Source organism: Balaenoptera borealis (genome assembly GCF_965194805.1).
Source record: "Balaenoptera borealis genome assembly, chromosome: 11".
Taxonomy (NCBI): Eukaryota; Metazoa; Chordata; class Mammalia; order Artiodactyla; family Balaenopteridae; genus Balaenoptera; species Balaenoptera borealis.
In genome coordinates, this window is record NC_138868.1 from 286,679 (window position 1) to 297,088 (window position 10,410).

The window sequence follows — 10,410 nt, forward strand, 5'->3', positions numbered from 1 at the left end:
GAAACAAATCGTCGTCCCAGGAATTCAGAGATGGTTTAATGTCGGGAAATGTGTCAATTTCATTCATCACATTAACACTAAAGAAAAAAATTGATCCTCGTAAATGCAGAAGAATAAAGTTTTGTCCTCATTCACGATAGAAGCACAGCATACTGGAATTAGAAGGTTCCCTTACTGTGACGAAAGGTACCCACCAAAACCCTGCGAGCTTACTGAATGACGAAGGTTAGAAGCATCCCTAGGAAACACAAGACAAGGACGTTTGCTGTCACTGCTCGTATCTGGTGGTTTGCGGGCCTTCTGTGCCGCGGGAAAGATTAGGGACGGGAACGGAAGAGAAGGAGGAAGAACAGTCAGAGGGAAACTGTGCCCAGCCCTGAGTTAGATCTTGCTTCTGAAGTCTCTACCAGGGACCTGAGGGCCCCGAGCAGAGGCCGCGCGTGCGGGAGCTGTGTGGGGCGGGGCCGCGGGCCGCAGGGCGGCGCCCCCTGATGCCTCTGTGTTCTCCGTGTCTGTACAGCCTACTGGAGGTTTTGGCTCTGCGTCAGTGTGGTCTACGAGCTGGTTCTCATCTTTATACTCTTCCAGGTAAGCGGGTCTCTTGGTTGGGTGAACTGTGAAAGTGGAGGTGGCACAGAACGCTCTGCACATTGGCCCCCAGGGCTCTGGTAGGAGGCTGGACCCCACGCGAAGGGGGCAGGGGCCGTAGGGGTGGGAAGGCGCCAGCCATCGCCTGCGGCAGAGTCTCCGTTCTCAGCGGGCCTGGACCTCTGGGCGCAGCTGCCGCGTGGCCGGGGGACGATGGGTTCAGACGTGGACGCCTGGCGGGCGCTCCAGATCTGAGCAGGGCTGAGCCCTCGCAGGGGGCACACCTGACCCCGCAGCACAGGCGCTCTGAGTGTGGGCAGTGGGCCCAGGGCCAGTCGCCATGGGCCTCGTTTCTGGTTTTGCGGGTGACCAGCTGTGGCTTTGTGTGCTTTTCTCCCTTCTGGCACACGTTCTGCAAGGGGGTTGGGTTGGAGGTTGGAAACTTAGCTCCTCAGTAAATCTTGGATCAGGATTTGTTGCCGCTAACGTCTGTCTGACTAATACTCCTGTTCTGCTGGACTTACCGAGCTCGCCTTTGAGGGTGGTCTCCAGTATTCACAATCTCAAAGCAGTCAGCGATAGCTGAGTGATTTATCATCACGTGGGAAGGTTTGCATTTCGGGTAGGTGTGCAGGGCTGGGAGCTGTAACACCTGTTTGTGTTTGTGTGGACACCACAGTTCGGCACAGAGCCCCAGGCCCCCTCGGGTGCCACCTCTGTGACCCTGGCCTCGCAGTGGCCTCGCAGGCACCATCTGTCCCTGCGTCCCCGCCATTTGTCTCTTGGAAAGTCTCGTGTGAGTGGAGTTGTGCAGAGCGTGGCCTTCACTGCCTCTGAAACTCACCCAAGCCGTGCGCACCTACAGCCGGTCCTCTTTCTCGTGGATGGGGCTCCTGGTGGAGGGACCGCCATCTGTCCAGTCACTGCGGTTGTGTCTGGTTTGGGGCAGACGTGCGTGGAGCTGCTCTGAGCCTCAGGTACGGGCTCTTGTGTGGACCTGAGCTTTCATTTCTTGAGGGTGAACACTCGGGAGGGACTCCTGCGTCATAGGTTATAGGTGTCTTAGTCCCAGGGCAGCTGTGTCCCGCCAGCACCCTCTCTCACCTTGGCAGTACTGGCCATCACCAGGATCTTTTATTTTAGCCAGTGTCTTATGGATTTCACTGCATTGCTAGAGTGGCTGATGATGTTCGACCAACTTCTCCTGCCTTCATGAGCCGTGAAACACACATCCTCCTCGGTGAAGAGTTTATTTCTTGCCCTTTTTAAAAATCGGGTGGTTTGTTTTTGTAGTGTTGAGTTATGACAGCTTTTTATGTAGTCCTGGTTACAAGGTCCTTTGCTGGATGTGCTGGGCCTTCGTTCTTTAACAGTGGCGGTCCTTGTGTCTTTTCTTTTTGTGTTTTTGATGTCATGTCTAAGACTTCTTTGTCCAACACCAACTTATTAAGATTTTCTCCTATACTTTCTTTTAAAACCTACCTGGTTTTATATTTTACACTGAGATTGCTTATTCATGTTGAATTTCTTTTTACATTTTGTTTTGGAATGATTGTAGATTCACAGGAAGTTGTGAACAAATTGTACAGGCAGGTCCTGTGTTCCTTCACCCAGGTCCTCAATATTTTGCACAAATGTAGGACAGTATGTGTACCTGAAACTAACACAATATTGTAAGTCAACTGTACTTTAATTTTAAAAAATATATATATATGTATATATAAGACAGGATCAAACCAGGAAATTGATATCAATGCACTCCACAGAGTTTGTCACAGTTCAGTTTTACATGCATGTGTGCACACACACGTGTGTATGTAGAATTCTGTGCAATTGTTTTGGTTTTATTGCAGTGTATTTAATTAAAAGTATTTTTTAACTACAGTAAAAAACACGTAACATAAAATTTACCGTCTCAGCCACGTCTAGGTGCACAAGGCGGGGCACGAAGCACATGCACATGGTCGTGTTACCTTCCCCACCATCATCCCCGGAACGTTCGGTCTTCCCAAACGGACGCTCTGTCCCCATGAACACTCACTCCCCTCCCCTCCCCCACCCCGGGCCCCACCGTCTACTTCCTGTCTCTATGGATCTGACTCCTCCAGGGACCTCCTGGGAGTGGAATCAGACAGCATTTGTCCTCCTGTGACTGGATTATTTCACTGAGTGTAACGTCCTCAAGGTTCACCCTGTGTAGCCTGTGTCACAGTTTCCTTCCTTTTTAAGGCTGAGTAGTGTTCCGTTGTGTGTTTAAACCACATTTTGTGTATCCACTCAAATGGACGGACACTCGGGTTGCCTCCACCCCTTGGTGACTGTGAACGTGGGCGTGCGAGTACCTGTTCCAGTCGCTGCTTTCCATTCCTTTGAGGACACGCCTACAAGTGGGATTGCTGAGTAATTCTGTTTAACCTTTAGAGGAGCTGCCAGACTGTTCTCCACAGCGGCTGTACTCATTTTACAGTCCCTCCAACAGTGCACAGGCTTCCAATTTCTCCGTATTCTCACCAACACTTGTTATTTTCCTTTTTTTGGGGGGGGGCGGGGTGGTGAAGTGGTAAAATATCTCGTGGTTTTTCTTTTTTTTTTTTTTTTTTTAATAAATTTATTTATTTATTTTTGGCTGCATTGGGTCTTTGTTGTTGCGAGCGGGGGCTACTCTTCGTTGGCGGTGCGCAGGCTTCTCATTGCGGCGGCTTCTCTTGCTGTGGAGCACGGGCTGTAGGCACGCAGGCTCAGTAGTTGTGACACACGGGCTCAGTAGTTGTGGCTCGCGGGCTCTAGAGCACAGGCTCAGTAGTTGTGGCGCACGGGCTTAGTTGTTCCGCGGCATGTGGTATCTTCCCGGACCAGGGCTCGAACCCGTGTCCCCTGCATTGGCAGGCGGATTCTTAACCGCTGCACCACCAGGGAGGTCCTCTCATGTGGTTTTGATTTGCATTTCCCTGATTGCTAGTGATGCTGAACATCGTTTCATGTGCTTGTTTGTATGTCTTTTTGGGAGACCAGCTTTTGTTCTGATTGATTTTTTTTAATGGTTCATGTTTTGTTTTATTTATTTAAAATAAACTTTTTATTTTAAGACAGATTTACAGGATTGTGAAGTTAGTGCAGAGAGTTTCTTCACCCAGTTTTTCCTGTTATGAACATCTTACACTAATATGACGCGTTTGTTACAATTAATCATTATTAACTAAAACCCACACTTTCTTTCAGATTTTCCCCTCCTCTGCAGCACAGGACCCTCCCCTTACGTGGGTCTTTCATTTCTCTCAGCAACATTTTGTGGTTTTCGGAGTATATGTTTTGCACTTCCTTTGTTAAATGTATTCCTAAGTATCTCACTCTTTCTGGTGCTTTCCTGAGTGGGACTGTCTTGATGTCGTGTTGGTCTGCTGGTCCCTGGCGTCTGGAAGTGCAGCCCGCTTGCTCTGTCGGTCTGGGCCCTCTGTACCTGCTCATTCGTTCCCACAGCTCTGCTGCTGTTCGGGGGGTTCCTGAGGGGGTCTCTGTGCAGGAATAGGGGGAGTTCACGTCTTCCTTTCCAACCTGAGTGTCTGTCTGTCTGTCCGTCCGTCTCTGGCCTCACACTGTCCCCCACTTCTTAGCGGGGAGCCCTCAGCCCTCGCCAGATGCCCCTTGTCAATGGAGGAAGTTCCACTCTTCCTAATTTGTTGAGTGTTTTTTTCATGAGAGGGTATTAGATTTTGTTGGTTGGATGCTTTTTCTGCATCAAATGAGATGATCATGTGGTTTTTTCCCTTTATTAACATGATGTTTTGTGTTGATTCATTTTCTCATTTTGAACCAGCTTAGCATTCCTGGGATAAAGCCCACTTGGTCGTGGTGTATGACCTTTTGTATATACTGCTGGATTCACTTTGCTCGTATTCTTTTGAGGATTGTTGCATCCATATTCATAAGAGACATTCTCTGTAGTTTGCCTGGAATGTCTTTTTCTGATTTTGGTATCAGGATTGCTGGGGGTTTGTCTGGTGTTTCTGTCGTGATTTGACACATGATTCTGACCGTCGGTGCTGACCCCGACCCCCTGGCAGAGGTGTGTCTGTCGGGTCCCCTCCACGCCTCGCCCTCAGGAGGGAGGCCCCCCTGCGCAGCGGGCGGAGAGCAGCTCCATAATCCGATGGGAAACCTTCTGTGTGGGAGGTTTGTCTCTTCTCCCTGACTCACTAATGTGTCCGGTCATTTCTTAAATCAGTGCAGACTCGTGGGTAGGTATCTACGTTATACTTTGGGTTACAATTCAATACTTGATTCGTTGCTCAAATTGTTCCAGTTAGCTGCTGGGAGCTTTCCCATACCCCACGTACGTGGTGGGTTCTTGGTGTTTTGTTTTGGGTTTCTGAGCACCTCCCTCCTTTCTGGTGCTAGAAGACACTCCAGGCCCATCTTGGGGGTTCCCTGCCCAGCCCTGGAATCTGCCATTTCTCCAGGGAGCCTGGTTCCTTTATTGGAGAACGAATGCTCTTAGGAACCAAGATCTGGGCTCTCTCCGCCAGCAGCGCGGAGCCCTGTGGGTCCTGACTAGTGAGTCTGCAGATTTATAAGTGGCTGGTTCTGGAAGGCCCTCCTGCCCAGGCTGCTGTCCTCTCCCAGAGCCGTGTCACGAGGGGTCAGTCGGCCTCCCTGGCCTTTGCTGGAGTGGAGGTTCATGGTCTGGCCCTCTGGGCTTGGGTGACAAGCTCTCAGCTGGGACCGGAGCTGACTTCCTTGGGTCCCATCAGCCCTCAGATGCCCTGAGACGAAGACACAGTGCTGTGTTTCACTTCTCTGAGGGTTGAGTGTCCAGGGATGTGAGCCCCTAATGACCTGGCTCCGGAGCAGAGGCCGTGGGGCCACCCTGACTCCGGAACACAGCGGTGTCGGGTGCTGTCCTGCTGTCTGGCCCTCAGATCCTGTGTTACCAGGGCACACGTGGGGGGGGGGGGTGTTCAGTTGTTTGTGGTGTCACCTCAGTCATGTGACAAGGTGCAGGTCTGAGTGTCATCTGTCCACACACACCACGGACCGCGTCTCGTCGCCCCAGCCTGGAGCCTCTTCCCCGCTGTGCCCTTTCGCTGGTACTCGGGGCAGGAGCGAGGGGACAGGGTCCTCATGACGGGTATCCCAGGGTGCCTCCTGTGGACCACAGGCCCCAGCTGGCGGCCAGCGGGGGCCTGGAGGGAGGAATGAGGGGGCCCTCTTCTGCCAGGGTGCGCCCCCAAAAGCCTACTTTGTGCCGAAGCTGGAGGCCTGTTTGGCCAACGTTGGCGTCTGGGAGAGGCTGTCCGGGCGCCGCGTGAAGAAGCGTGTCCCACAGCGCTGTTCCTCGGTGTGGGGTCTGGACCCCGAACTGGACGTAGGGAGGAGAGGTGGGGAGACTGGTGATCGGAGCGCCCTCCCACGGGAGGTGCCCCTGCGACGCCACGTGGCGTGGTCCTAGGGTCCCATGGGGGCGTGAGGACGTCCTCGGACTTGGGACAGCCCCGCTCTGCCCGGCCCGAAGTGGGGGCGATGCTGAGACAGTGCTTCCCCTCGCGGTTGGTGGGTGCTGTCTGCGCACCCCAAACCCCGCCCCACTGACATGCCGCCGCCCTTGCAGACCGTCCAGGACGGCCGCCAGTTTCTGAAGTACGTCGACCCCAGGTTGGGGGTCCCGCTGCCGGAGAGGGACTACGGGGGAAACTGCCTCATCTATGATGCAGACAACAAGACCGACCCCTTCCACAACGTCTGGGTAGGCGCCTGGAGGGGGACGGCTGGCCTCATGACGTGGGGGCCCCTCCCGGCAGGGCCGCACCACCTCCCACGCGTGAAGCTCAGCGCAGCCCCAGGCGTGGATGTTTCTGGGACCCCAGTCACTCTGGACTGGAGGGGGTGAGGGTACCAGGGGCCGTGCCACCCACACGCGGGGATGCCTCTGGCTGCGGCGGGGCCCCTTCCCAGCTCACGACGTAGACCGAGCGCGAGGCCTGCCTCTGTGCCCCACAGGACAAGCTGGACGGCTTCGTGCCCGCACACTTCATCGGCTGGTACCTGAAGGTAGGCACCTCCTCCTTGGGCGGGGCACCTGGTTTCGGAGCCGCCCTGAACTCTGGGCCGTTTTCCAGCCGTGCGGTGGGCTGCGGCCGCGGTGTGGGACAGGCAGGCTGCCGAGCTGGGGGGCCTGACCCGACCTTGCGTGTCCTGGGCGTTGCGGTGGCCGCCGGAGGGCAAAAGGGAGAGACCCACGGGGGGCCCCCGGCCCCCACCCCACCCAGCCCTGGGCACCCTCAGGCCTGGGCACACGCGTCGTCGACATACCTGCAAGTTGCCTCAAAGTCTTTTTTTTTTTTTAATAAATTTATTTATTTTATTTATTTATTTTTGGCTGCGTTGGGTCTTCGTTGCTGCACGCGGGCTTTCTCTAGTTGTGGCGAGCGGGGGCTACTCTTCGTTGCGTGCGCGGGCTTCTCGTTGCGGTGGCTTCTCTTGTTGCAGAGCACGGGCTCTAGGCGCGCAGGCTTCAGTAGTTGTGGCGAGCGGGCTCAGTAGTTGTGGCGAGCGGGCTCTAGAGCGCAGGCTCAGTAGCTGCGGCGCACGGGCTTAGTTGCTCCGCGGCATGTGGGATCTTCCAGGACCAGGGCTCAAACCCGTGTCCCCTGCGTTGGCAGGCAGATTCTTAACCACTGCGCCACCAGGGAAACCCTCAAAGTCTTAACTTGGGGCAGCCCGAGCCACAGCTGCCCTGCCGCCGCGCCTCACCGGAGGGCAGTGGGGCGGGGGTAGGGGGCGGGCTGTCCTTGGGGGATCCCGCGCAGGGGGCTGACGCCCTGGCGGCCCGCAGACCCTGATGATCCGTGACTGGTGGATGTGCACAATCGTGAGTGTGATGTTTGAGTTCCTGGAATACAGCCTGGAGCATCAGCTGCCCAACTTCAGCGAGTGCTGGTGGGACCACGTAAGTGCCGCCCTCTGCGTCCCGGCCGGCCACCACGTGGGGGCAGCGGGCGGCACGGGGTCCCCTCAGCCAGGGCCGTTCGACCTGGGGATCCGTGGCACCCACCTCCCTCCCGCCTGGCTCCCGCCCCCAGTGGATCATGGACGTGCTCGTCTGCAACGGGCTGGGCATCTACTGCGGCATGAAGACCCTCGAGTGGCTGTCCCTGAAGACATACAAGTGGCAGGGCCTCTGGAACATTCCGACCTACAAGTACGTCTGGAGAGCCGCCCTGCTCCGCGCAGGCCTTGACCCCAGTGTGGGGCCTGCAGGGCCCCCGCCGCCCCCCGAGGTCCTTTCGTGAGGTGCTGCAGGCGAGGATCTCGCCTCTGTAAACCCCACCCAGGATGTGACCCTGGGTGCTGCCCTCATGGCGGCCGGGACGTCAGCCCGTCCCCATCCAGCCAGCTCCTCTTCCTCCCTGCTGGCCCTTCTCGGGGTCATCCCTTCCCAGCCGCCTCCCTCTGTGGAGAGGTAGAGAAACGGTCCCGGAAGAGACCTGGGGGGCCGGGGGGTGGGCGGCGCGGGGTGCCCCGCGGGCGTTGCCCTGGGCTGACGGCCGCGGTTCCAGGGGCAAGATGCAGAGGATCGTCTTCCAGTTCACGCCCTACAGCTGGGTCCGCTTCGAGTGGAAGCCGGCCTCCAGCCTGCGCCGCTGGCTGGCCGTGTGCGGCATCATCTTGGTGGTAAGGCCCGCGGCCGCCCCGCCCCGCCCCGCCCCGCCCCGCCCCGCCCCGCCCCGGCCCCGGCCCCGCCCCCCGCCCCCCGCCCCGGCGCCCTCCACCCTCCCTCCTCTGCCCCAGTTTCTGTTGGCAGAGCTGAACACCTTCTACCTGAAGTTCGTGCTGTGGCTGCCCCCCGAGCACTACCTGGTCCTCCTGCGGCTAGTCTTCTTCGTCAACGTGGGCGGCGTGGCCATGCGGGAGATCTACGACTTCATGGACGACCCGTGAGGGCCGGGGCGGGGCCTGGGCCGCGGAGGGGCGGGCGCGGGAGCTCTCGGGCCTCACCCCTGCACCCGCCTCCCTCTGCAGGAAGCTCCACAAGAAGCTGGGCCAGCAGGCCTGGCTGGTGGCGGCCATCACCGTCACGGAGCTGCTCATCGTGGTGAAGTACGACCCGCACACGCTCACGCTGTCCCTGCCCTTCTACATCGCCCAGTGCTGGACGCTCGGCTCCGTGCTCGCCCTCACCTGGACCGTCTGGCGCTTCTTCCTGCGGTGAGCGCCGTGGCCCCGGCGGTCCTGCCTGCCCACCCCGGGCTCTGAGCTCCCCTGCGGGGCAGCGTCCAGGGACCTCCGTGGGCCGGCCGGTGGTGACGCAGCCCCCGCTGTCCCCAGGGACATCACCCTGAGGTACAAGGAGACGCGGCGGCAGAAGCAGCAGGGCAGGGACGACCAGGGCAGGGCGGACGGCAGCGTGGACGGGCGCCCACCAGGGCCCGACGACCCCTCGGGGCCCGAGGAGGCCGAGAGGGAGGGGGTGCCAGCACCGCACTGACGCTGCGGCTGGGCCTGCAGAGCCCAGGCCTGGCGCCCTCCACCCTCTGGGATTCCCGCCAGGAGCCTTCCAGCGGGCCTCAGCCCTCAAGGTTCTATCTCCCTCTTCTCCCGCGTGCACAGTGGGGTGGGGCGCGTGTGTGTGTGGCGTGTGCACACGTGTGGGTGCGTGTGTGTGTGTGCGCGTGTGCTCCTGAGGCTCTGGGGCTCGCCTTGGGCCGGCTGGTGCCCCTTCTGCGCGGTCAGCCCGCCGCCTTGGCCACCCCGAGCCTTGGTGCCCACACGGCCCGGCCCAGGCAGCAGCGTCTCGGTGCCCCTGTCCGCTCCCTGGGCCCCGCCGGTCCCCCACGACCTTCTGGCGGCACGTGTGAAGGACAGGCGTCCGGGGACGCCCTGATGTGGCTGGAAAGGGCAGATCCGCTTCCTCGGGAGCCTCCATCTGACCCTCCAACCTGGAGGGTGCGTGGACGGGGCTGCCCGCACATCGAGTCGGCGACTCCAAGGCCTGGTGCCCGCCGTCAGGAGGGCGGGTCGTGAGGGAGGGTCTCTGTGGCCCAGGGTTGAGGTCACCCCCACGAGCAAACAGAACAAATAAAAGCCACGGTGAAGGCCTGCGGCTCCGCGGCTCCTCGCTGCTCCTCACCCCCGCCCTACCCTGTGCCACCTCGGGTGCTGCCCAGAGGGCAGCTGGGAGCCACTCGGGCTGGACGCCTGTCCCGGCGGACAACCAGCGGGCGCGAGGGTCGCCGGCCTCCCGGGCGCCTCCTGCTGCCTCTGCCCCTCGGGCCGGCCTGAGGGAGCTAGTTCTGGGTGGGGGACGGGGGACGGCGCACCGTCCTCAGGCTTCACACGCACGGGTGAAGGGAAGCGCCCTGACTTCCGGGCGAGGGTGACACTCCCGACCTCCCCAAGGGCAGGGCTCCTCAGAGCGCCAGGGCCTCGGTGGACTCGTTTCCTTAGTTTATTTTCCCGTAACTATTTCTGGGGAGAATTTCAAACCTAGGGCGGTTGTGAGGACAGACGGCGGCGCGCCTGTGCCCCCCGCCCCACCCGCTGCTCTTGCGTTGTGCTGTTGAGCTGAGTTTCTCAGCCTCTGGCTTCCATGGGCTTCCTCAGTGTGCCCCACCCCACCTGCTGCCGTCCCAGTGTCACCTTTGATCTGGGTTTAGGGCCGACGCCCGTCCCACCAGTGCGGAGGCACCAAGCGTCCTGTCCGCCCACCTCCACCCGGGGTTCTCGGCGTCGCGGGGTTCGCAGTCGCTCTGCTCCCAGACTCCCTCCCTCCTGTGGCCTGTGCTCTCCCTGCAGGGCTGGAGGCCCGTGTTGCTCACCAGTCCCAGG

At 59.0% G+C, this 10,410-nt stretch overlaps 1 protein-coding gene across 7 annotated transcripts in view; it reads left to right on the forward strand.

Moving 5' to 3' along the window:
- The window catches only part of PTDSS2 (phosphatidylserine synthase 2), a 29,467-nt gene extending 19,787 nt beyond the window's left edge, over positions 1 to 9,680 (forward strand). For 4 of the 7 annotated variants that reach the window (XM_082341746.1, XM_082341745.1, XM_082341744.1 and 1 more), the window contains 9 exons: positions 521 to 588; positions 6,194 to 6,328; positions 6,583 to 6,633; positions 7,418 to 7,531; positions 7,665 to 7,783; positions 8,142 to 8,256; positions 8,374 to 8,519; positions 8,605 to 8,790; positions 8,911 to 9,680. In XM_082341746.1, coding sequence (XP_082197872.1) covers positions 521 to 588; positions 6,194 to 6,328; positions 6,583 to 6,633; positions 7,418 to 7,531; positions 7,665 to 7,783; positions 8,142 to 8,256; positions 8,374 to 8,519; positions 8,605 to 8,790; positions 8,911 to 9,070 — 1,094 coding nt within the window. In that variant the 3' untranslated portion in view covers positions 9,071 to 9,680. Of the gene's footprint in view, positions 1 to 520; positions 589 to 6,193; positions 6,329 to 6,582; positions 6,634 to 7,417; positions 7,532 to 7,664; positions 7,784 to 8,141; positions 8,520 to 8,604; positions 8,791 to 8,910 lie in introns of all 7 variants that reach the window. The other 3 variants (XM_082341749.1, XM_082341748.1, XM_082341743.1) reach the window with 2 other exon arrangements.
- Positions 9,681 to 10,410: the final 730 nt, after the last annotated feature.